At 40.5% G+C, this 27,953-nt stretch overlaps 2 protein-coding genes across 3 annotated transcripts in view; one reads left to right on the top strand and one right to left on the bottom strand.

The window, feature by feature from the left end:
- LOC137287807 (gamma-aminobutyric acid type B receptor subunit 1-like) overlaps positions 1 to 14,060 on the bottom strand; it is a 40,685-nt gene extending 26,625 nt beyond the window's left edge. The window contains exons 1-3 of the mRNA XM_067820195.1: positions 13,945 to 14,060; positions 13,690 to 13,859; positions 13,234 to 13,419 (exon numbers count right to left, since the gene is read on the bottom strand). Coding sequence (XP_067676296.1) covers positions 13,234 to 13,419; positions 13,690 to 13,859; positions 13,945 to 14,060 — 472 coding nt within the window. The remainder of the gene's footprint in view (positions 1 to 13,233; positions 13,420 to 13,689; positions 13,860 to 13,944) is intronic.
- LOC137287126 (sulfotransferase 1B1-like) lies at positions 241 to 27,953 on the top strand. 2 transcript variants are annotated; one of them, XM_067819270.1, is made up of 6 exons: positions 241 to 446; positions 22,936 to 23,125; positions 23,924 to 24,247; positions 25,336 to 25,439; positions 26,155 to 26,317; positions 27,177 to 27,953. In XM_067819270.1, exons 2-6 carry the CDS (start codon positions 23,014 to 23,016, stop codon positions 27,302 to 27,304), a joined length of 831 nt encoding a protein of 276 aa, XP_067675371.1. In that variant the 5' UTR covers positions 241 to 446; positions 22,936 to 23,013; the 3' UTR covers positions 27,305 to 27,953. The 2 variants fall into 2 exon arrangements, with proteins under 2 accessions (XP_067675371.1, XP_067675370.1); XM_067819269.1 differs by lacking the exon at positions 241 to 446 and adding an exon at positions 19,997 to 20,065 and having other exon boundaries at positions 27,177 to 27,952.

The raw sequence follows: 27,953 nt of genomic DNA, 5'->3' as shown, positions 1-27,953 counted from the left end.
GTTGTACCTGTATTGGACAATGATCATTTTGCATTGTTATGCCAGTAAGAATGATGAATGTGCAAGTATACAGAATATCACTTGTCTCCATGGGGGAATATCGCATTGCCTAATCACTATCTCAGATATCGTAAAACTAGAGGTCTGCATTGGATTACTTTATTAATATTTATTAATGATTTATGGTTGCTAGAATGAATCAGGAGCGAGTGGGAATACAGCGGAGACAGGCTTTACAGCAATAGGGGGAAATATTCAAACACTGATAAGGGTTCTTCAGCTGACGGGGTACGTGCCATAACTGGGCAAGTTCATTTTGTGAGGGGGTCAGAAGCGCATCCATGCTGTAATGTTTATTATGGGTGATTGGTGTCATGGAAATTCACGATTAGAATCAATACTTCGTCAGTAAAACAAGACCTGGACAGACTTGCACAAGACCTCAGGTAAGGCCATTAAGTCTTATTCTTCAGCTTAGTTGTACGATAACTGTAACAGTTTAACATACGAGGAGCCTCCATTAAAGATTTCCCTTGACCCACTTCTTGTTTTCACAAGTGCTGAAACTTCATGTGAGTAATGACACATATGTCATGTGGGTCATGTGGTAATTTTAAGCTTTGAGCTATTGAAGCTATTGCTTTGACAAGCGTTATATTGAGGTAAGGTGTTACAGTGGAGTCAGTTGAGTACCGAGCAGTGATCAAGAACAAGGAGACCTTTGTTCCAGTAAGTCCACTGCATTCGGTCAGGGAAAATCTTCAATGAACGCCCCTCGAACGCGAGGATTTCTTTTTTTTCGATTGTGAAGGATACACTCAGGGAAAATCTTCAGTGAATACCCCTCGTAAATCGAGGATTTCTTTTTTTCGATTGTGAAGGATACACTCATCGACTATGGTCATCTGTCATTTGCTCTTTAGGGACAGTAGGGTGGCCCAATGGTTACAGCGTTTCCCCGGTTCGATTACATCGTTATAGTGTATTGAATCCTTTTTCAGTTGCCCCGCCTTGATATTTCAGGAACAGCTGAAAACATACGCACTCTTTCATTTATGTTTGCAAAACAGATGGGCTGAATGTTTAGTGACAAGGACGTAATGTTTGATGAAGGGTTAAAATGAGATCTTTGTCACTGCCTCTTTTGGAACGGTTCGACTCAAGACGTTCAGTTACCCCCCTGTCGGTCTGTCGGCTGATGCTGTGTGATGTTATTGATTACATTACATCCACTGGAAGAAATCGAGACTTGACATGTCCTGCTTGAAGCGACCATATGAATACCGTCTATGGCGACGAACGGGATCGGGGTGGTCAAGCTCATAGATGTGCCGAATCTCATATATTTAAACACTAAGGGCATCAGTGTTAGTCTCAATATAATATGTGAGGCTCGTCTGATGTTTTAAAACTGACTGGGATGTGTCGCTAGGGGTTATATTGTCCTTCATGGGCAAGATGTATCATCAAAGGCTATTAGACGTTGGAGCTTTGATGTCTTGCACACTTCGATCTGGTGCATTGTGGATGGTAATGATGACTTGGCAGGAGCATTGAGGGGCCGGTTTATTTTCCAGGAACTCCACTCATTTCAGTGTGACTGACCCCGTTGTCCTTGACATTAGCACGAAACGAGGTCACATCCTGAGAGACGACCCTGACCAATACAACCAGCATAGCGCTTTACATGTCTTAGAGTCATGTACTTAATTTCTGAATTCAGTTTAACAATTGCTCGTATGACTTCAGTGTCTAGTTTATCAGCCCAACATGGCTATGCTATGTTCCCAACCATTTGATTTCCTTGCTTGAGACACGTAAAGGGAAATCAAATTTGAGCTTGTAAGGAGACAAGCCAAGGGCAAATATTGTACTCATGAAGGAATCGAGTGACGAGAGTTTTAACTACTGGTCTACCCCAGATCATAAGTGATTTTCCTTTGTCTACTTCACGCTGAAAGAAATCATAAAGAAATCATAAAGAAATCATAAGAAATCATCAATTCCCTGTATAGCGTCATTGAGCAATATCTTTTGGGAACAGGCGCTTTTTAAATCAAATATTATCATTATTTAGTATCGCACTCTGTCCGTCAACACGAACGTACACTGTGTTCATCCTTCTACTGTCTCCCTCCATCAAATATGTCTTGTACACATAACAATCTGACATTTCTTAAACAACTTTTTCCAATTATCAGTTGAAGACAAACGGACTGTAATGGTAAACAAACGGAAAATGGCCTTGATGGATGGGCGTATAGCTCTGTTTAATCAGTGTGGTTTAATGAAAAGCAGGGTATCAGACAATCATGTCCAAACAGTCACCCAACTGTTCAAATATTAGCGACGTCATCTGGTAACTGGTAAAGCATTGAAATGTCAAGAAAGAGAACAAAGCAGACAGTATTAAAGAATGGCAAGTACACGTTAGGTACAGATTGAATGTGGTACAAATATTGCAACTATTTTAAAATTTACTGCAGATATGCAAAGGATTTTTTATCATCAGGCGACATGTTTCTAGTGTGAACAAGAAGTAAATACCCAAAACAGTCATCTGCCAAGGAAACTGAGATGAAGCCGTTCACCCAAAAATGTTCCGCAAGTAAAGTCCCGAATGCGTGCATTCTGAAGTTTATTTTGTGGTGAATATTACGTGTTTTGTGTGTTTCAATATAAAAAAATCCTCACTTGCATTGTATTTAACGGCATACGAACATTATGAGGCAAGGTGTGTTATGGCTTAATTCTGGCAAATTACAAATTACCGTTAGTGTGAATTAATGATGTCATGGAATGATACTGCATGGAAATCCGCTTCATACTACTGGCAGCTTGCAGCATTAATATACTGGGCAAACAAATATCTGTAATTCAAAGCGGAATATTTTAAGATGAAGCCTTGAAATCAATATTCATGCCACTGCTAACTGCGAATGTTGCCCTTAGAATACTTTATTGCACACAAACACAACAGTTGATGAACTGTCGCCAAAATACAATACCTTCACTTACAACTGCATCGCGTGGAGAAAAAGGTAGACTAACAACTAGTCTCTGAAATGAACATATTTTACTGAAAAAAAAAACGTTCATAGTGTCGGAAACATGAACAAAATGTTTTTCGACTATTACTCTGTATCCCTCAAATTTACACAACTGCAGATAGGAATGTCGAAATAACCCACTTCGACATAACTGGGCATTCCGTGGGATGCATACGAGGATTTCCAGAAAAGCATGTTCACTCGTAAAATCGGGCAAAACTTAGAAAAACTATGACTAGCTGCTGAAAACAAGTGATCAGACTATAGATGGCAATTAGGTCGCTCAGACAGGTATGTCAACAGAAAGTCGACTCACCTGGCACGAAATGCATGTTCAGCCGACTGCTGCGAGGGGTCATCTCAAAGATATTTTATGCTTTGTCATGTGTCTTGAATATATCTCATCTGTTGATTAACATCTTACGTGTCTTTCTCCAAGACGTTTATGTTAAGATGTGTAAAAGAACATGATACCTGATGCCCATAAAGTGCACCTCATTAAATGTCTAATAATATACAAGTAGCATAATCACTCGGAGATCGACATAACTGGGTATTATTTGCAAGTTGTTGTCACACTACGTGTATTTCCCCAGTTTAATTACCCAACAGGATTACCACATCATAGCTGATATCTCTACCCCCTAGCCTGACCCCAACCATCGTCACCAGTCCTGGTTTTGCTTCTGAGACGACCCCTCCTACCTGTTTCTTTTCATAGTGGTGGTGAGATTCCATTGTACCTACATCCTTAGTAGTTTATGCATAAAAGCAATCGTTTATAATGAAGCTAAGTCTAATTTAAAAATGGGCATTTAGAAAGTGCCCTTTATAATAAAATATCCTCTCACACTAATTTGCATAAAGCCATAGTCTGTTCCAAATAACTTACTTTGAAGTAATCCTCATTGCTCACTTCTGAACTAATCCCTCTTCAGTAAAGACCTTTTTCTACCTTTCCAACCTCCCTACCACTGGACCTATAGTCAGGCCGAACTTATTTTAACAGATATTTCACACGTTCTCATATCAACTACATGAATTGTAGAGATAAACGTGAAAAAATAGGATGTGTTTCGTATAAACGACCTTCCAGACTGAATGAAGATTGTAGAAACAAAACCATTGGACGTCTGGAAGCTAGAGAAAGTCAGTCAGTAGTAGCCAGACACTTCAACATGAGGCAGAGAACCATCTCCCGCCTGTGGCAGCGTTACAGACTCCACAACTCTACAAGAGATCCACCGAGAACTGGTTGACCAAGGGTCACAATTCCTACGCCGGGCGCTTCAGTCGGGTGTTGCATCTCCGCAGCCGGACAGTACTATTAATACTAGTCAGTGCAGCATACACAGCCAACAATGTTCCTGGTAGAGTATCAGCGCAAACAATGACCTTCAACAGCATGGGATACGACCAATGCCACCATACACACCGCCTGTTCTGCGGCATCATGATCGTCGTGATGACAATGAAGCGGAAACATTCTACTATGGACTCTAGTGCACTGGAGGGGGATCTGGTTTGGAGATGAGTCGATATTCTTGCTGTATCGCCCTGATGGTAGCATGCGTCTGTCTAGAGACGTAGAACTTAACGCTACACTCGACACTGTATTCGTGAAGTCGATAGACACGGCGGTTGAAGCGTCATGATGTGGAGGGAAATATCCTCGAACCTTAGGACAGATTTGGTGCACGTGCAGGAAATATTAACTGCTGTGAACTACCACGTCACCTTATTCCCGCCATTGACGTCAGAAGGAAGATTTTCCAGCATGACATTTCCAGAGAGCATACTGCACGTGTTACCATGGAATATGTTGCAAACAGCAATGTTAATGTGCGGCTCTGGCCATCCAAATGGACGCATCTCAACCCCACGGAACATCTGTAGGATCTGCTAGACGACTTGTACGACGACGACTGCCACACACGTTTCAAAAACGCGGAGAAGGGTTCCTCAACGCCAGGTTCGACGACTGCCGTCACGGACACAGTTGTCCTTTAGACCATTGAATGGCTATATGTAGATGAAGCATGTGCCTACCTCTGTGTAAAAGTCGGTTGTTGTACATTCATTACTTCTTGTGTAATTCTATTTTATAAAACATGTCAGGGAAACCTGATATTTTGGTTATCCGTTTCTTTTGGGGCCAGAATATTAGCTCGCGTTCACGAATGTTACCAGAGAAAGTAATGAGGGGGATAAAACATAGGTCTTTATCGAGACGAACAAACAGGTTGACCACAAGGCGCACGTTACATTACATTAGTTACAGAGGGAGATGGGGAGGCGGCTAGGGGCTTATCTCCATCTGAAGACGGACCCACTTTCATCGACGTGACCAGAATACCACATGAATTAGTTACATCAAGCTGGTAAGGTATAATCATTATAAGGAGATTCAATGGTGGAGTAAAATGGTCACTGACCTATACCTGTCATTAGAATATGTGGGTTATATTAAGGTGTCGCATGTTTGCCAGCCAGTGAATAAAATCGATATGAAAGATACTGAAGTGCATAAGGTCCTTCACTATATGAAATTGGTCTAAACTAACGGTCGTATGCAACCAAGTGTAGATGCATGAAAACAACACAGCCGAGCATGATAGGTGTGAAAGTCAAACACGTGACGACAAGATTACTTGAATAATTATTGTAGGAGCATTAGGGGTAAATCAGTTTGTAAGGAAGATAAAACATCACATCTTCCCACAACAGAAATGTCAAGAGTGACATTGAGTCTTTGTATTATACCAGTGGGAATGTCCCGACTACATTCGAAACCACCTCGGATCAACCCGGTGTACGAAAAGGGGCGAGTTGTGACTAGTGCACACATTAATGTAGACCTTCGTTAGTAACCCCTGTGCCCCCACAATCCGAAAAAAGCCGATTGTATTTATATATGACGGAAAGGGTCGGATTGTGAGGAGTGCACACATCTGTGTGGCGAAGACCTTCGGTTGTAGCCCCTGTGCCGCCACAATCCGAAAAACAGACGATTGTATTAATTTTATCGGTAACGGAAGAGGGCGAGTTGTGACGAATGTGCACATCCATAAAGCGTGAACCTTTGGGTGTAACGCTATGCCGTCACAATCCTGTACAATATCGGTGACGGAAAGGGGCGAGTTGTGACGAAAGCGTAGACCTTCAGTTATACCTCCGATACGTCACAATCCGAGATAAACCAAATGTACTTATAGGAGACGGTAAGGGATGAGTTCTGACGTTGGGCAGAGCAAGAAATCTCTATTACGACCAGTATAACGTGGAATCTGGTTGTCACGGCAAAAGTGGCACTGTTTTGGCGGCTTTGAATGAACAAATATGGACTAATGCTTATTCTCTGAATATATAAAGTTTCTATAGTAACGGACAAACACAGTTTAATTAAAAAGGAGCCCCAGGGAGAACAGAGATTCAGAGGAACATGAATAAATCTAGACTTGCTTCATTTAGGGCTTCAACATTGGGGAGAAGGCTTAATTTTGGCAGAAGGCAAAATAATGTGGTTCAGGAACTCTCCGACAGGCTAGAGAGGGTACTATAAAGAAATGGTATTATGGTCACGTTGGTTTATGAACAATGGCGACGGTAGGAGACTGTGGCAATGGGAATCACGGTTCAGACGCAATATAACAACGCCATGCAGACACACTCCATTTGTTTGGCGTAATTTGTAGGAGTGTTTGTTTGGAACGAAGAAGACAAAAGTTCGATGTCGAAAAACAGATTTTCGTCTTTTCCTCTTGTAGTTATGTAAGCAATTCTTCCTTAATTAGCGTGTATTTCCGCGCGTTCTGTATGAAATCCAACTGTATCAGCTGTTTGCTCTGACATGAAAGGGAAATAGAACGGTGTACCGGAGGCGTTGCCACCCTTATCAAAGTGTTAAGAACTTACTTTCTAAACATGGTGCCAGATGAGCGTCTGTAGACGCAGCACACACACACACCCACACCCCCACCCCCTCCCTGTGATCAACTGTAAGAGCTAATGCAGTCTTAACAATTAATAAGTTGCATTCCATAAATGAATGACACGCAATATCTTCAGGCGACGAAACGCATTACGCTCACCACTGCCATAGACACCCATGCCAGCGGCAACCCTATCCAATAACAATCCCCTCTGCATTCACTACAACTACAGACACCCATGCCAGCCCCACCCCCATCTAATACAATCTCCCAACACCACCACATTCACTACAACTACAGACTCACTTACCAGCCCCACCTCTGTCATATACTCCAACATCACTATGCGAATATTTAAGGCATATTAAAGGTGTGAAAACGTCGTTCGACGCGAAACTTCCATTGTGGCGTCGGTCGTCCATCCCGGCGTTGGAAGTCCATGGTTATATTAACATGGGGAAAACGCACAGTGTTTCTGAATATTTTGTGACAGTATGTGTTAATGAAATATGGAAATATTACAGACTAACTGACCACGTTCCGCAATCTTCAGTTTCGCCATGGGTCACACTGATAACGAACGTCCGAGAACAGTATTTTGTATGGTCAGCAGATAGAGATAAGCTAATAGAATTTAGTGTGAACTTCACTCATCAACACTGACGTTTATCAAAATCTTTATATAATCTTGTCAAGATAGAGTAACTTAACTGCGCAGTAGGCACTCATCGCCAGTCGAATTAGGCAATAGGATTAAGATATAACAACTTCATCGTCAGTTTTATCAGTAAATAGGATTAGCAGTGATAACTGGAATAGGTATAAGACAGGGATGCCACACAGTCACAAATCATCCTATGACTGCAGTGCATTAAACTCCTCGTTTGTTTTACTCAGATAAGAAACTTTACCGTCTTCTACTTTGACAAATCGATACCATTGCTATTATGTATTAAGTAATCTACTGTTGGTAGTTTACCTCTATGTTCCGACCCTTGCCACAACCGTCAGATTTATGTGAAACGTGGCGTCGTTAAATGTATTTTTAATTACCCTGCATTGCGGTTCAGAATTGTTTATTTGATAATGTGTATGTAGCTTTACATTGTTTCGTAGCTATTGCAGATTGTATTAAGTGTGTCGTACATTGCGTTATCAGCCCTTTACTGTCTGTGCTTCATGAACGCCTATTATGTTCTATAAGACATATTTTGTCTATTGTATTACGTTGTGAATACTATGCTTTTTGTAACTGCGTACTATGTAGATTGTATAAATGCCCTCTGGCTTGATGTGTAGAGTATTTAACAATGACAATATGTTGTATACGTTTGGATGTGTGTCGTGATTAATACAGTGTGTAAAATGAATCTGTGTATTATCTTTATATTCTTTGAAAGGTGATTGATAACTTAAATCGTAACATATTACTATTGAATTATCATATGAAAAGATCCCGTGGCTGCAGTGCATTAAACTCCTCGTTTGTTTTACTCAGGTGTTGTGACCGTGTGTGGGTTGGTATCGCCACCTCTTGCCAAGCGAGCCAATTCCCTGAACTCGCGATTTAATAGTTGGGTTGTCACGTGTACGTTACTATCGATGCAAACAAAGACAAGTGTAGATCTTCTGGCTCTCATTAACTCGCAGAATTTTCCATACCATTTAGTCCGATACCCTCATCAAAGCAGGAACATGGCCTGCAGCTTTGGTCACAGTCGCATATCAGTGACGTAAAACAAGACCCGGATGTTATGTAGTGGCTAACCATCGTTTGACTTGCATCGTTCAATAAAAAATATTGACTGTTTCATGAATAAACGAAATCAACATCCTCATTACTGTCCTTTTCTCCTTGTCGCGAAGTATGTGCTATTATTATGGTGGCGATAATGCAAAATGAGAAGGCGTATGTCGAATATACGATCTGTATTAGTTTCCTAATTGGCACGACGATAACCATGAAATTATTCCTATTTGTTCATAATAATTGGCAAAATATATATTGGGGATACGAACGGTCTCATGGGCCGTATCATACAAACATGCTGTACATGAAAGGCTCCGAAATACCTGAAATCTCAGGTAAGAATAATCTGTAGCAGTTAAAAACTGAATGAATAAATGTCTGCATGTCTGTCTGTCTGTCTGTCTGTCTGTGTAAAATATCAACACTGTTTGTTGTTATTCTTTCAGGTAGATATAGCTTTCGTACACATCGAAGGCTACATAATATGAATCCATAGACAGCCATGTGGGTGGTAGATTAGCTATTCCAAAATCATCAAGCAGTTCTTCACCGTGTCCAAAGAGAAATCTCCGAACCTGAATAACCGTCTGAACCGTCTGAACTAGATGGATTATAGGAAAATGGCACATACTACGTTGAGGTACAATTGTCAAGACCAGTTGTCAAAAGAGGATAGAAAACATGAAACCTAGAAAGGAAAAGGGAAAAAACCCGGGCTTACACATAATTGTCGCTAGGAAGGTTGGGCAAGCTCTTAGTACTAACTAAGTATGTAACTTTGCAAACTATCCGATCGTGCTTACAGAAAGAATTGGCTTGCTACGCGCCTAGACACTCACCACACGTGGTCACTAGAGTCCACGTAGTGTCAGGCTTTTCCTTTACAACCCCCAATTTGCACCTATGTCTGAAATGTCTAGACAAGAAGAATGCCTGAAGGTCTGCAAGGTGAGAATGACAACTGTCCATGCGACAGTTTGAGAAGTCCAGTGTAAGGCATCCTTTCAAAATCCTGCAGCTCCGTAAAACCAGTATTAATGCATTATACACAAAAGTCATTTCGAGACGATGCCACTAAATTAAATCACCGTCATGGCCAAAGTCTGTCCCGTGTTTGTTGCACCCTACCTTCCACCCTATACAAGACGATTGCATCACCAAATCATGGAAACATGGTACACATCGAAACTGGTGTGTGTCGAATCTCTAGATTCGCAGTGTCAAGGGACGGGCTGGCCTATCTGGTTGTGTGGGAACAGCGTATTTTTCCTGTTTCAAGGTCGACTTTCAGGCATGACTTATCTTATCTATACTACCTTGAAGCATCTGAAAGTTCTTCACAAAGATAATGGCAATCTGAAACGGAACTTCTCCGACGAGGACCGGCTAAATCAAACATACTGGATTAGAAGGTGTAAAAAGGCACTTACATCGATATCCAATAGCCTTGTGCTTCATGACAGTAATAACAAAGCGCATATGTTACAGCTGTTAAAATCTCACAATTCCACCTTACCTGGTTGTGTCGACATATTGATATTGTACTGGTGTACATGGTAAAGGGTGTAGGGAGAGGTGAGTAAATCTGTCGTCGAGGGATTTGATAAGAGACTAAAGACGAATGACAATGACGTACGTGCAACCACAACCCTTTAAATAAACAAGACATGCACTGCCCTTGTTCTGCTTGACAAGTTTTAGATGAGCCAGCGCAGTGAGCGCGTTTGTGACAAGCAGGCGGGGCAAGTAATCTGGACGAATACACGTTTATACGTTTCATACATACAGTTTATTCCCACGATCTTGGGTGGAATTGGATTTCAAGGAACGACTCCAAAGGCGATGCTCTGACAAGCGTTGAAATGTCAGGCAACTGCAAAGCTGGGGATGTTTCGATTGGCGACACTCAGTCAGGACATGATGAGTTCCTCTTTTCCAGGCAAAAATGACAAACTTTAAGACAACATTTGCCCTTTTATTGTTATGGATACTGCATGCCTTTCCGCTTTTTTGGACGTGCATTTTGCTTTGCATGTTTTCTTGATGACGTTTTGGCGAACATTTCTTCAAACGGTTCTAAAACAGGGGTAAAGTAAAATCTGTTGTGTTTGAATGCTGAAACTGTTTACAATCACGCAAGGATAACGGATTTGGAAGAATTAGAAATCTGTATTGCTTTTTTGAATTTACATGAGTCCAATATTCTCAAAATCACATATGAGTTTCTTTTTTTGAAGAGTGTGTGTTTTCAAAAACACATTATTTATAATCAGAATAGATGTCTTTTTATTGAACTTTATATTAGCACAGTCATTTTCTCGAGCCAACGAGACACATTAATTTACGCGTGTTTTTCTTAAACAGAACAGGAAGCATGAAGGTTGTTGAAACGTTTTCACGCACGTCTATCACTTTGATCTTAAATGTTAACTAGATACACCTCAGAGATAGATAAGACTTCATTTACATTGTGTCTTCTTGTTTATCTAACCGTTGCTGTTGTGCACACTGCAATGCATAATCGATGCAGCCAAGCACTGCAGCAACTCACACAAGGGTATTTGCAAATAGCAGAGTATACATCTCGGTCTGACAGAAAATCCAAACACACAGTAAGAGTGCTCGACATGCTTTCTCTTCGTCTATTATACATGATATGTTCATTTTTGACAGTCAAGCATACGTACGTCGTGTTGACTATACAGCACATTTGCAAACCTCTTCGAAAATGGATGACAGTCTCGGTGTTCTTGAAGGTATGCATCAGCACACACTTATGTTCTATGTCACTCGGTATGTCTTCCCTGTGTATTACAGTAATGTCCTGAAAAAATGAAAAATAGGTTATTTCATTTTGTACATTTCACAAGATTCATACGTTTTTTCAAGGTTTAAAAGAATAAGGCACATGAAGCACGACATGTCATTAAACAGATTTGCTTGTATGTACATAAGTATTTTCACTAAAAAGCATCGAGTTGTAAGGAAACAAGTACCGGTTTTCTAATAAGAGTGTGGTTGGGTTTTCCTAAATGGTATCTCCCTTGATCCCAAAATAGATTTATTAAGGACTGGGCCCTAACCTCGACGTAACACTCACTAACAATTAATTTCGGTACACCCAATGAGCACAGTAGACGTTGGGATTCTTATAAGCGCCGGTTCTGGAAATCCTATGACAAAATAAGCGTCAGAGTGCACAAAACAGCAAATACGGTACACTGCTGTCTTTCCCAAAACATTCACACTGATATTTATATTGGTATTTCTTAATACCGGATGACAAATGACACAATTTATTGACGCTACTTCACGGTTATGCTATAACAACAACGTATTGGTCTAGATCATTAGACAGCTGTCAGGCAAGACGGGATCGATAAAGAGGTATCACCAAGCTGTATGAGAAAGAAGCTGTCATCAATAATTTTGTCTGCATTGCAACTCATATTGAGCAATGTAGTTTATACATTACAGCTTGCGATTTGTTGCCACCAGGCAAAAATAGCCTTAACATCTGGGACCGTCAGTCTGGATGCTGGATAATATATAATTATGACAATGGGGTTGAGCTGATTTGGATTTAAGTCACATCAACATGGTTCCAGCCTACAGTAACGAGATTAAATATGCATTTATGAACATTTCAGTCCAAGGGGACTATATTTAAAAACATATAAATTCATCAAATTATTATTTACAAACCAGAAAATGTCAGCACCAAATGTAAAAGCAACCAATTCGTTATTTATATTACATTGCAAATATGACCAGCTAACAGATAACCTTCCAAAACCATAACTTGATGGAAAGGACATAACTCCTGTGAGTTTTATATAATTGATATGATAGTCATTTCCTCATTTCACGATGAGATGTGACCCACAGTCCCTTTATGCAAATGATAAAATGTAACATTGCTATATTACATTTTCCATAAACACCTCTTGTACATATGTTTGGTTGTGTCTTGCTACACCTTCAGAGAGAGGCACCGAATTGCTGCCATAGTTTCACTCCACTTAGCCACCGTAGCCTCCTGAAAATGGACAACTGGTAGTCTGGTCTAAATAAACTAGTGGGCAAAAGAAAGTGAACACCATTAATGATCGATAAAATCAAAGCAACCATATAATGTATTTTATACATATATAGCACATATAACTAAGCCAGCATTTGTGACAATGCACCAACAGTGTCCATGAGAAACTCATCACAGATGAAGCGCACATGTCATATAATGGACAGAGGGGTTGGAATAGCATAGTTCACAGACACAAGACTCAGTCATGGAATGTCTCAGTCATGTCAAGTCTCTGGACACACATATACAACCTTACTAACGAATGTGACCACCCCTAGAATCAATACACGCCCAGACTCGCCGTCTCATCGATGTCGTTAGCCGACGAATGCCGTCATTCGGAATCGTATTCCACTCGTTCCTGTAAACATCTGCAAGTCCTTGTCGGTTCGCTGGGGGTCATGGTCGTCTTCTCACCTGGCGATTCAGGTGATCCCACAAGTGCTCTTTTGGTTTTAAGTCCGGTGAGCATGCTTGCCATGGAAGAAGTTCTGGAGCGCAGAAGACTTGAGAGGAGTGGAACTGACTTGAGAGGAGTGCAGAAGACTTGAGAGGAGCGGTGTCTGGAGATATGTGTAGAGGTCTTGAGACCAGTGGAGACGACTGGAGAGAAGAGGAGCTGACTTAAGAGGAGTGGAGTTGAAAGGGGCGGAGCTAAATTGAGAGGAGTGATGAAGACATGATTGGAGCGGAGCTGACTTGAGAGGAGGGATGAAGACTTGCGAGGGGTGGAGCTGACTTGAGAGGAGCGGAGCTGACTCGAAAGAAGTGTGTGTTGTGAGCAGAGCAGAGTGAAGTTGGTGTTGTGAGTGGAGGACAGCTACTTCTGTCTTCTCCACTACTCTCAAGACTTTTCCACATATCTCAAGTCACCTCCACTCCTCTCCTCTCCAACCAGCTGCTGACTTGAGAGGAGTGCAACTGATTGGGGTGGAGTGGGGTGGAGCTGACTTGAGAGGAATGGAGAGGACTTGAGAGGAGTGGGTAAGACTTGAGAGTAGCGCAGAAGACTTGAGAGTTGAGCTGACTGGAGACTAGCAGAGCTGATTTGTGAGACGTGGAGAAGACCTGAGAGGAGTGGAGAAGACTGGAAATTACCGTAGAAGACTGAAGAGGAGTGAAGCTGACTTGAGAGGAGTGGAGAAGTCTGGAGAGGAGAGGAGAAGACTCGAGAGGACTGAAGAAGACATGAGCGGAACAGAGTTGACTTGAGAGGGGTGCAGCTGACTGGAGAAGATCGACATTGACTTGAGAGAAGACTTGAGAGGAGTAGAGCTGACTTGGGAGGAGCACAGAGAAATTCAATGCTGAGGTGCCTGGAAAGGAAGGGAGCTGACTGGAGAGGGGTGGAGAATAGTTGAGAGGAATGGAGAACACTGGAGAGGAGCGGAGCTGGCTCGAGAGGAGTGGAGAAGACTTGAGAGCTGTGGAGCTGTCTTCAGAGGAGCAGAGAATACTTGACAGGAGCAGAGAAGACTTAGGGCAAGTGGAGAAGAGTCAAGTCTTCTCCACTCATACTAAGTCATCTCCACTCCTCTCCAGTCACATTGACTCCTCTGAAGTCTCACAAACACCTCTCAAGTTTTCAACACTCCTCTGAAATCTCACGAACTCCTCTCAAGTTTTCACCACTCCTCTCAAGTTTTCAAAGTCCTCTCAAGTCTTCCCGCTCCTCTCAAGCCTTCTTCACTACTCTCAAGTCAGCTCCACTCCTCTCAAATCTTCCCCATTCCTCTCAAGTCTTCTCCTCTCCTGTCAAATGAGCTCCACTCCAGCCAGTTAGCTCAACTCCTCTCAAGTTTTCAACACTGATCGCAGGTCTTCTCAACTCCTCTCAAGTCTTCTCCACTTTCTCTCAAAACCTTCTCCGCTGCTCTCCAGTCAGCTCTCCTCAGCTGAACTCAACTCTGTTCCACTCACAGATTCCCCAACAAACCTGCACACCCACTCACTTCACTCACACAACATGCTCCTCTCCACTCCACTCCTGTTCAATCCGCTCACTTTGCAACTGCCATCCCAATTTATTCAAAATACTTTTTAAAGTCTGTTGTGAATGTTTTTGGTGTAGTTAGTTAATGCAAACACTGATTATATCTTTCTGTTTCCTCACAGTGCAACACCACACCACACCACACCACACCACACCACACCACACCACACCACACCACACTTTGTACAAAGCAGTGAAAGAAGCATGCCATTTTCTGATTCAGAATTCAAGACCCTGAATTACAAGCATTGTAACAAAGAATGTTCAGACATGGAGTCCACCCCAAGTGCTTGTGAGTTTTGATAGAGGAGAGGAATATGCCATATCTTTATCATGTTTCAAAGTTACAAGAATTTGTGCAGAATTTCATGTGAAAAATGGACATACATTGAGCAGAATTTATTTTTGTTTGTTTTTTATATCTTGTGACAATGTTACTGTAATTTCAAGATTTCCTATGGACTGATAATACTAATTAACATTTCAAACTATTATTACTTGTTACATGCCTACACCAGAAGTGGGATAAAGCCTTTCAAACCTACAGTTAATAAAATTTGAAAATTCCCTTTGGACTGACAATAGCATATTAAATCATTTCGAAATTTCAAGTAAATTCTGGATGTATTGGGTCAATAGTTTACACAGATTTTCAACTATTATTATTGAGCAGGTGCCTTTGATCAGAAATGGGATAATACCTTTAAAATCTACAGTTTGAAGATTTCCTTTTCTACTAATTACAGTAAATGGCATTTCAAACTTCCAAGCAAATTATGAATGTATTGGTTCTACAGCTCTAGTTTTCAGAGATATTAAACTATTAATATGAATCACGCGCCTTTGACCAGAAGTGGGATAAAGCCTTTAAAACCTACAGCTTATGGAATTTCAAGACTTTGACAGACGTTGGCTGATGACAGTAAAAAGCATTTCAAAGCAGTGAGCATATTATGTAAATACTAGGTCAATAACTCTAATTTTCAAATATTTTTAACTATCATTATTAATCATGTTCTCTTGACCGGATATTGGGATACATTGGGATAAAACATACAGGTTATATAATTTGAAGAAGCATTCTAGACTGATGATAGTAAATAGCATTTCAAACTTCCAAGCAAATTATGGAGATACTCAGTCAATAATTCTATTTTCCAGAGATTTTTAACTGCTAAAATTAATCATGTGCTTTTGACCAGAAGTGGGATAAAGCCTTTAAAACCTACAGTTTCTATAATTTCAACATTTCTTTTGGACTGATGATACTAAATAGCACTTCAAACATACAAGCAGATTCTATGTACTGAGTCAATAGTTCTAATTTTCACAGATTTGAACTATTATCATTAGTCAGGTGGCCTTGACCAGAAATGGGCTAAAGCCTTTAAAACCTACAGTATATGAAATTTCAAGATTTCCTTTTGCTGATGATAGTACATAACAATGCAAACTACTGCACAAATTCTGAATGAAATGAGTTAACAGTACCAGTTTTATCTTTTAATAATACTCCCATTCCCTTGACCAGTTGAACATGTAAAACGTGTAAACTGTTACGGAATTTTCTGTTAAATTTACTCTTAATCAGTTCTTGAGTTGTGCTCTTACTCTATGTTGTCACAATACCTGCTTTACTAAAGGTGACAATAATGGAATCCTCATGGCTGTTGATAGTTGTCATATGTGAAACTTGAGAAACTTGCAGAATCTACAAGGAAAAGGTCAGTACAGATTTTTAACTATGCTACTCTCCATATGCCCTTGATTATGCATGGAGAGACAACTATCATGAAATGATAATTCATACCAAAATTCTTTATTAATTGTAACCAGTACAAGCAATATATTAGCATTCAAATATTAGGAAAATATGAATATAGAATAGAGGTTTCATCATGTATCAGTAATAGCTTAGACAAGACTCCTCTCAAAAGTAGTAAAGCTTACCTCACAGACATTCTATTGAAAAAGGTATAAGTTATGACCACACAATTTCATGGTTAAAAGCCTAGCCTGAGGTAATCAGAACACCACTGTAAGACAAACCATTCACTAAGACAAGGGTTATGTCTAGACAGGTTAATAAACTGCTTTGATGAGGTAAACATGCTATCACCTACAGTAAAATAACATTATGCAAACACCAGTTAAGGGTCGTTAAAGATCCAGCCCAGAGTAGCAATCAAGCAACCAGTAAATGTGCCTGAACAAGATTAATGTCACTTAGATAATAGGATTAAAAGATTAAGTACTCCCCCTGTCTGGTCACTGAAGTTGTAATGGTAGGACACACACCATTTTGTTTATTCTGTATTTCATTGGCTATTGTAGGTTACACCCATTTTTGTATCAGTCAGCAAATCAGAACCTTTGTATTGTTTAAATTGTAGTTAAATAGTCTCCAACTTCATTTGTCCATCAGTAGGGTTTAGACTCCCAACACAGGTCAAATCTAGCCCTCAGCCCAGAGGGTTGTACCGACTCTCTGTGGCCACCCTTGTTACTCCATCTCTTGTAAATAAAATTGTAATTAGCTTCTTGTGACTTCGGACTCTTTGCTGAGTTAATTCCCCCATGCAAACCAGCATGCCAGTTAGATAAGGGAGCTCACTACCCTCACTTGGACCCGAGATCCATATCATAACACAACTTTAAAATCTGATGATAGTAGATCTATTTCAGACGTTTTAGAGAGCAGACTCTGAAAGCAAATGTGTCATTAATACTAACTCTAACAGAGTTAACTATATTCAAGTCTGTATGCCCATGACCAGGAGAGGGGTAAGCTCTCTTATGTGTAATTCTAACAGAATAATCATCACATTTAAACATTTTGGGCTGAATCTGAAATGGGACAATATCGCATATTTTCAGAGACTTTTACAATGGTCAACCAACAGAGGGATTATGCAACAAAAGTCAATGGATTCTTCAGATTTCATTTTGGCCGCTCATGGAAAATCACACATCAGTTTTTAAGAGCAGACTAGGCTGATGTATTTGTTATTAGCCAACCACCCTCTTAGCCCTGGTACACAGTAATGGCTCTATCACTTGAAAAAAATAAATTCTAAAATAATTTTTTGCTTACATATTGTATTATAAACCTTCACTTCAGTGCCTGCTCAGGTCCGATAATTCCACTTTGGTATTTTTTCCATGAGGATGCATGTATCATGGGCCCAAGGCCCCAATACTGAATATAATCTGTCTGAGTAAATCAAGAGATTACATATTACTATTACATATTACGTTATTACTATATAAATCTTCCTCAGTCATAAGTGTTTGAAGTGGAATAAGTTGAAAATACATATTTTAAAGGAATTCAAGATTTTATTTTGGGTTCATACACTTCATTCTTAAGGATAAAATCTGAAAGCAGTGAGTAAACATTGTATGTTTTAATTTCCTTGACTACACTTCTACACAAAAATTCTGTAATTCAAAGCTGGCATAAATTGTTTTCGCTTGTCTGTTGCTACACTGTGCAGTATTCCAGTTGTAACATGTAAATAACTACGCTTGTACCTGACAATCAAGTTATTGAGGTCATAAGCACCCACATCTGCAGTCACTGAGTGACTGAGCCTGACCACCATATCCACACCAGGTAGTATGAGTTGCTAGTAAAAATCACACAAAAAGGGTAAATATGAAGACATCATGTACCTCAACAGTTTCACCTCAGCTGCTTGGCCTTCTAACACAAGGAGCAGACGATCATTGCGAGCAAACTGTAAAGGGGGACAACTCTAACTGCTTGTTAGTCCTGCAGATAAAGCATAAAAAAATGACTATGAAGAGTTCAATCAGACTTGGAAGAGGATTTTGTTTAGGTAAGTGAGGGTTTGAAAGAACATAAAAGAAAAGTTTTTCAAACTGACATTTACTGTCATAACTATATATAGTCTTCTGAGATTAGGCAAAATGTCTCAAAAGTTGTTTTTTTTCATTCTGAAGTATATGTGCCCTGTATGTCAGGTGTCTGTTACAAATACTGCTCACATTTAGGTATTTCATTTTTTATTTCTTCATTTGCACAATAATCAGATGGAAAGCAATAAATGATCATTAGTGACAACTCTAACTCTAATATGATAATGGCAACAACATTAACACAACATTACTAAAAATATTGTCAAGAAGAAGTCACTAACTGTTTAAGGGAAAATGAAATTTAAGGGGAGAGAACTTAAAGTGGACCTTTTAACTGTGACATCATCAGCATGGTATTGTTTGAGATGGTATGTTACAGCATGGTATTGTTTGAGATGGTATGTTACAGCATGGTATTGTTTGAGATGGTATATGTTACAGCATGGTATTGTTTGAGATGGTATATGTTACAGCATGGTATTGTTTGAGATGGTATATGTTACAGCATGGTATTGTTTGAGATGGTATGTTACAGCATGGTATTGTTTGAGATGGTATATGTTACTGAAAATACCTTACCATGATTTACAGATCATCAATCTTTTACAATGCCATGAGTGTGTACATTATCCTGTTTGTTTATCTTACATTTCAGAAGATATATTATTAACATACCAATCTCTTACAAACTCTAACAAATAGCATAACACAAATATCTTAGCAAATAAGTTTTAAATCCACAAAACAACTTAATTAATAAGCTATAAACTCCAATGCAATTCACAGCATATAATTTATGGTTCTTTTGTATACATACACATATCTTGTTAAAAGGGACAATTCCCTACTTTATAAAATATGAATCAATCAATCAATCAACCAATCAATCATTATTATGGTGGACATGTATCATGGAGCATAGGCGCTCGATCGATTCTGATATATATGGAAGTATGACCTAAATATATCCCATATATATAGGTCATATATCCATATACATCAAGGTCTAGCGCCAGTGCCATGGAGTGCTGGTATTGGTAATTTTTAGCAATCAGTAGTTATAATAAAGGACACAAGTTGTGCAGTTGGTTATGTCTTAATAGCTGTTTTTCGATCAAGAGCGTAGTTGAAAGAAACAGGTATAATTCTCCATGCTAGTTATCCCAGTTCTGGTCGCTACACACGGCTACTGAAGCGGAACGGAAATGGCGTTGGTACTGCCAGTCTGGTGCAGTTGATTCATTTCCAGGGGGATGTAGGTCAGTTCACCCTCCTGCCCTCATTACAGTGGACCGGGGTCAGATTGTACGGTCAATATTCGGACAATTTAAAGCGCAGGGCATGGCGACAACGGACAAGCAGGCCGCATACACAGTAAGTCGCTGAATGATAGCTTTGTCTGTGACATCTCTTCGGGGTGTAAAGTCACTAGCTATGAGAAAAATGTTTGTGACTTTATAGTACGGCAGAATGATGTAGAAATTACCTCACATACTATTGCGAGAATACTAGTGGAAAGTTCGCCGTTGTCCGTGTCCTACGAATCTGTATGATGGAACAACGGGATGCGTTGTAAGAATTTAATATAATGTGTACAAAGAGCATGCGCCCTTAAAAAAAAATTGTTGGAAGTGAGCTGTAAATTCCGATGCTGCGAATTAAACAGAGCGCACATACATAATACCTTTGGGAAAGACTCTGAAAGAAAGGCTAGTGCCCGGACAAAGGTCCTCAAGGACACCGGTGCGTTTATGGTTCAGCGCCTCTCCCCCATTGACCTAGATACAATGTACTGATTTTCGCGTGTTTGTGTAAACTCGTGTACTACCAGAAGTATCAATAGTAAAGCTGAAGGCACATCTTTATGTGGTCAGACACCCTTTTCATAATACTCTCGACCGTCCGATGTATATGTTATCTGCTGGAGGCTTGCGTGTGTGAGAGAGAGAATGATGTGTGTGTGTGTGTGGGGGGGGGGGGGGGGGGGGGGGCTTGAGTCGGGTAGGAAGGGCTAGGAAAGTATTAATACTTTTGAAGCAAGCACTGACGTAGATTATTATAAAAGTTGCATTCTAAGCAGAAATGGTATTTAGACAATACCACAAACTGGTACACTAATTGGCAGTAAATAATATCTGTTAAGCCTACATCTTCATTCACCCACACATAGGCTAATATGCCCAACACTTCTTTCCAGCTTCTGCCAAACTATATTGAAACTTATAGGCTTTGTTTAAAATAGCATTAACATCTTGGGACAACAACCTTACCCAATATTTAATACACTCTTAACGTACTGATTAACACGAAGAGAATACCTACCACGTTCACCACGAGCTACCAAATTAGGCGTAGTTCTACCCAAGTGTAAAACGTACTTGCAATAGTTATCATGAACCCGAGCAACGTCACTTGATAGATGGGACCCCCAGACGTCTGTGCCATACATAAGCATAGTTAAAATTTTAACCTCGAAAAAAAAAGATTAAGATACACATGAATGTTAGAGCGGATAATTGTTAGAACTTTCAAAGCCTGTTCGGGAAGGACCTACTGAGAAATGTACCATAACCCTGAACATGAAAAATGTACCCCGAGATATTTATAACTACTAACAACCTCTAATTGTTCACCATGAAATACAAACTCCTCATATTTTCTGAGTTTACCCGCCTTCCTAAATACCATTACCAAAGCTTATTGTCAATATTTACCTTTAGCCGCCATTTATCACAATAATTACTTAACTTAATGTCGTCAGCAATGTCGTCAGCAAACAATAGCATAAATATCTGCAGAACTCCAGTCTCTGTGCTCTTCTGATCATCATGTCCCTAAAAGTCAATAATATCATTTACATACAGAGAAAATAGGAAAGGTGACAACTGACAGCCCTGGCGAACGCCACACATACATTCAAAGAAATCAGTAAAGTCTTCATTAGTGAGACACAAACTTTACATTGAAATACAGTCTCCCTGGTCATACCAACTGCCTCCCTTTCTCCGGTCACTTCACCTACGCATAACCGTGTAGACTTGCTTGAAGTCTCTTGCACAGTTTAATTGGCTGGCATGAAGAGAGTCATGCGCATTGTTAACTTTGTTTTTGTTTAATTATTCTTTAAAGTTGTCTGTGAACTGATCTGTTATAGCCTCCCACTTATCCTTAAATACTGACTGTTTTTTTTCAGCATTCCATCTGTATCTATCTCTAGAATTAAGATAATATTCATTATTCCGAGTTTTCGCTGCAGTCACAATTATTCACAGGTAGAGATAATGCAATTGCGAAATGTGATGATTCGGCTTGGTCGCACACGGAAAAATCACAGAAAGTTTCGAATGTTTTTTTTCCGGGCAAATGACATAATCGACGACACTCTGGCCATAGTTGGCTACACAGGTAATTTTACACATATCTTCATCGTTGAAAACACGACCATTGCAATTTCGGAAACCAGTTCTTTTACAGAAATCTAGCAGTGTGCGACCTCTACTATTAACACCCGCATCCTGGGAGCTGCGAGCTTGAATAGCATTATCATTGATATGATATCCTCATCCACAGAAATGTAGCGAGCTTCGTCATGTTCAGTGTACATGTAGTCTGGTAAAGTCCCTGTTCTGACATTAAAGTCACCATTTAAGATAGCATGGCGATCGGGGTATGCTTCTCTAAATGGTAAAATGTTTGTTTCTATTACGGCTCAAAGTGTTTCATGAGAGTATTCACTTGAGCTACGAGGGGAGTCGTAAACAATGCCCAATATTACTAAAATTTACCAAGTCGCTGGAATTGTTTTCTATAATTTTAACCATAAGACATTTGCTGAGCTACTTTTCAAAACTGTTACTATCGTTGATACATTTGGTTTAATCAATGCTAGAATTCCACCGAATTCCGAATTGCCCGAGGCTTCTTTTTGCTGATGTGTTTAAAGTAGTCCAACATGCTTGCCACGAAAGGCGACTATGCTTGTCGTAAGAGGCGACTAACGGGATCGGGTGGTCAGGTTCGCTGACTTGGTTGACACATGTCATCGGTTCCCAACTGCGCGCATCGATGTTCATGTTGTTGGTAACTGGATTGTCTGGTCCAGACTCGATTATGTACAGACCACCGCCACATAGCTGTAATATTGCTGAGTGCGGCGTAAAACTAAACTCTCTTTCACTCGAGACAAATAAGGTGAGCCCTCTACACTACATACAACTAGACTGTTTCCTTCTCTATGTTCTCAGGTCAATGACAAGGTCCTGGAGGTTGACCTGACAGGGCAGGATATAGTCTGGGAGAAAGACAGACATGGGGAAAAGTTAATGTTTCAAATGTATGAAGGAGTCCGATGTGGCTGCTTCATAGATCCCGCGAGAGTGAAGAACTTCCAGCTCCGACCTGAGGACATCTATTTTCCAGGGTATTTAAGGACAGGTGAGATTACTCTGGTTGGCCGATTATCTTCAGACTCGGTAATAAACTGGATGTATTCTTTCAATTGTCTATTTTCTAAATATCTTATAGCTGAGTACTGAGTCAGACTGAAGGACCAAGGGCTCTATTCACGAAGCAATCTTTACTAAGGTTCACCTTATCTCCCATTCTTTAACATTCCACAAAGTAACCTTGGTGACTTCGATCACCCTAGTGCTTTGTGAAAGGAGGCCCAGTGAGGGCATTCTTCAAAGGCCTGTAGCGTACAGGCTCTTTTAGGGCTGTGAGTGTTCGCCTTGTGTAATGGGTTTAGCGTATTATTAATGCACGTATTATGATTGGTTTTTTTTTGGTTTTTTTGTTGGAATAACTGTTTCCTCAAGTACAAGTGACATGGGTTAGAACTGATCGTCAGTAAACCTTGCTTGTCGTAAGAGGCGTCCATGGACTCCGATGGTCAGACTCGCTAACTTGGCTGTCAGATGACATCGTATCCGTGTTTTCTTCATCGGTGCTCATGCTGTTGATCACGGGATTGTCCGGTCGAGACGCGATTATTTACAGACCGCCGTCAGGAGTGTAGCTACCATTATAAATAAAATCCCGGGCTAGCACCAGATTTTTGTTAAAGGTCACCATGAAGTGACAAGCCTTCAGTACTATCTAAATATAAAGCTTTGCCACCTCTCGAGCTTGTAAACACGAAAGAAATAGCTTACTACGCGCCTGGCCGTCATGTAGATGAAATATTGCTGTGCGGCATCAAACTAAACTCACTCACTTCATCTCTTGGTCCAGGCGGACACTGGATATGGGAGATGACCTGCATGCTGATCAATGGCAAAGCTGAGACCATCACACGGTTTAAGGACTATCTTGAACTAAGCACTGTTGAGGACCTTGACAAACAACCCTCGCCCCGAGTCCTCAACTGCCACTCCCATTTGACGCAAGCTCCGTTGGACCTGAAGAAGAAGAAGTGCCGAGTCATCTTCACAATGCGCGACCCCAAAGACGTAGCTGTGTCGTTGTACAAGATGCACCATGGTCATCGCGATGCCGGTGGGAACGTGTACAACGGAACATTTGAAGATTTCCTCCAGCTATTCTTGGAACAAAGGGGTTAGTGACGTTTTCTTCTGTAATGTAAAGGATTTGGGAAACGTCTGGCTTAAATCGAAGCCAGTAAATATAATAACCTCCTCTGGAGTTGCACTGACAATCTTTCATCAGTTCTGTTGGAGTCGCCAGGTACCAGAGGAAACTTAGAGAATAACCCACGAAGTACGAGTGATTATGGGAAATATGTCCCGAGTGAAATTAAAGCTCGGGACAGTGAACATTAATTTCACTCGGGACATATTTCCCGTAATAACTCGTACTTCGTGGGTTATTCTATTTATTACCCATTCTGTAATCAAACTGAGAAACCAGTACTTCTGAACTCCATGTCGCATCTTGAAATGTGTTTACAGCGTAATCAGATGGTTTGTCTTAATGCGCGTATAAAACCAACGAGCCACAATGTAGCACTGTAGACAACGGTATGAAAAACAACAGATTTCATTAGTTTCCAAATTCGAAATCTTGTATGTTGTTTTTGTTCTGTTTTAAAAACCCGAATCAGTGAGATTACAGCACGTTCTATTTATCAATGACTCGATGAAATGAATCTCTAAATTGCACACTGTGCAAATATCAAAAACATATTACACGGGATTTCCTCGCCCGTATGGGTAATAATATACGGCAATTTTGAAAATGGAAAAAAATATATACAGACTATCACGACGTCCTGAATATGTTTGCTGAGAAAGATGTCATCTCTTCTCATTTGGTATGAAGGTTTGGTTCAGAACAATTGGTGAAATAATTGTGAAAGTTGAAACAATTACCATATGAACAATACGTATGAAGATAAGAGATTGTCGGCTTGCAAAGTTCCCAAGTACTGTTAAGCTATAGAAACGGGGAAATGCCAGACAAAACCTAAATCCCTGGTAGATTGTCCTCATCACATTATCTAACATTCATACAGTCATGTTCAAACAGAACGACACAGAGATCACATTTATGCGGCTTAGGAAAAGAACATTCGCAACTGGTCGTAAAATTCACAATTTATTGTGCAGCTTAACTGGAAACATTTGAATTTCGGAGAGGGTTATCAACGATGTATGTGTTGAATTGTATGTTTTACTGACTTGCAGTAAACAAAAATGGAATATTTGAACACGTCCGGGATGCAGAGAAATACTTCCAGGAAAACCCAGATGTACCTGTTCACTACCAGCTATACGAGGACACCCAGAAAGTTAGTATTACAAGAAAAATAGGTCCAGTCGCTCACACTGATAAAGATGGTTGTCAAATGTAGGATCTCGTTTCAAAGTTAGTGAGTGAGTATTGATTTACGCCACTTTGAACAGTGTTTAGTGGCGCCACGGCTTGTCAGCTTGTGGGAGCACAGCCCGGAGTATGCATCAACCTACCGCTTTTATGAACACCGCAAGGTCAACCTTGGCGCTGGAATGCATAACTAAGGCTTAGCCTGGATTAATAGTGGTGATAATAATAATAATAATAGTGTGTCCATTCACACAGCGTCAAACTCAATGCAAAGTATGCTCATAGTGCTAGTTAACAACCAAAGCACAGTACATTATTACCACGGATGACTCAAGCTGTTAGACGGTTATAGTAACATGACGTATCCTACCGGGTACCCGTTTTCTGCTGGATGATCAGAGGCAAGTTTGAACAAACTCACTTGCCTAAGGTGAGACCACTTGTATCACGTGTATCGTTGTGGGGCAGGACAGAAGTCTCAGAAACACTCAGGGGACAAGCCATCAAACACAGTCACCCATCCAAGACCGCTCCACGCTCGACGTTGCATATCTTAACTAATTTTGAGGTCTATGCACAGGACCACGCGGTGTGAAGGCGGTCGAAGCATAGAAAAAAACGCAAACATGATATAAGAGGGCCATCAATACTGGTGAAAATATGAGCTTGATATTATTCAGGATCCGGTTGCAGCGGTGCGCGCTATATCCGACTTTCTGGGTCTCCAGAGAGATGATGATCTGTGTCGTGCTATTGCTGAGGAATGCCACTTCTCCAAGATGAAAGAGAAAAAAGAAGCCTTCGCAATGAAGGTTGATGGAGCCAATAACCTCTACGGAAAAGGTTTGCTTTTATCTTTTCTATCGGGTTTGAAAGATCATGAGCGAGGTCGTGAGATCGTGAGTGAATGGGTGGGGTGGATGGGACTTGAGTGAACGAGTGAGACCAGTTTGATATTGTACCGAAGCACGTGCGTGGGTGGGTGGGTGAGTGAATGAGTGAGACCAGTTTAACATTGTACCGAATCACGTGAATGGGTGGGTGTGTGAGTGAGTGAGTGAGTGAGTGGGTTTGATTGAGCCAGCTTAATTTTGTACCAAAGTACGGTTATTTGCTCTCAGTCATTTTGATGACACTATTTTAATCAATCGGGTCAGGTACAAGAAAATCTATTAATATGCAGTGATATGAGGAGATCTGGGATTCACAATTGGAGACTTCGGATACACTTAAGGACTCAACTGTACAAAGCTTATTTTGACACATTAGACGACAAAGACAACTATGTTACTTCTATTATACTCTAAGTCGACTCGACTTCCGCAAAGATTACTTCCCATATTTTCAACCATCTTGGCTCCAACTAGACGATACGAACACGTTGTACTGATTACTCATATATGTGAAGGAATATACACTTAATCACTGCAAATTTTCTTTTTTAAAATAAAAGAAAAGAAAAAAGGGCCCTACCCCTCCTCCTCTTCGTATTCTTGTCATTATCAGCAACCGTTACGCATGACGAATAATCACTTCCTGACAAGTGTTTACACTAAACCCAGATTTCATCCGACACGCTAGCTAGAACCATACTCACTCACTGATCCAACTGAGTCGCCTCATAGTACTAGCATAGCCCTACTAAACCTGTTATCCCTTGTGGCCCATATTTGGAAAACGCTACTCATCTTTCTCCTTGCAGGCGTATCTGGAGAGTGGAGGAACTGGTTCACTGATGCCATGCTGGACGACTATTACAGAGTGTTCGAGGATCAGATGAAAGGGTCCAGGTTCTACGAGCGCTACAACAGACATAATGACACCCAGTAACAAAAGACTGGGGTTGCTATGTTCCCTGGTCAAATAGAATCTAAATCTCAGGAAACGAATGGCCAATGGCTTTCACTACTTATGTGCCCTCTGTTGACGTGATTGACGTCGTAAACATGTACATTAGACGTAGTATATACAGAAAACGTAGCAGGAAACAGGGGTTCTGGGTATCTGGGGTGCGGATAAGCAGTGTTTCTCTGTATGTACACAACTTCTTAATTCCACTTTAAAAAAACTTAAAACAGCTGTTTACAGTAAGACACCTATGACAATCTTGCTCATTTCGACGTCGCCAGACACGACCGCTTCTGCGAGCGATTATAGTTTTTACGCCGCTTTTAACAATAAACCAGCAATATCGCGGCAGGGGGACACATTTTCCACTGTTTGGAATCGAACCCAGGTCTACGACGTGACGAGCCAATGCTTTCACCTCTAAGCTACCCCCAGTCCCGACCACCATTGTGAAAGAAGTGTAAGGTGAATGAAACCCATATGACCAGCAATGTTTAACCAGTTTCTACGTTGTGTACAAGACTGACTTCTGTTGTCAGTACGACGATTTGTAACCGGCGGCTAAATATGTAACCAGTGCAGATATGTATTTAAATTAATAGGCAAATACATTATCTTCATTTGGTTTAAA

The sequence above is a fragment of the Haliotis asinina genome, chromosome 6, assembly GCF_037392515.1.
Source record: "Haliotis asinina isolate JCU_RB_2024 chromosome 6, JCU_Hal_asi_v2, whole genome shotgun sequence".
Taxonomy (NCBI): domain Eukaryota; kingdom Metazoa; phylum Mollusca; class Gastropoda; order Lepetellida; family Haliotidae; genus Haliotis; species Haliotis asinina.
Note: the sequence above shows the minus strand (reverse complement) of the source record. Positions and strands in the feature narration are given on the sequence as shown.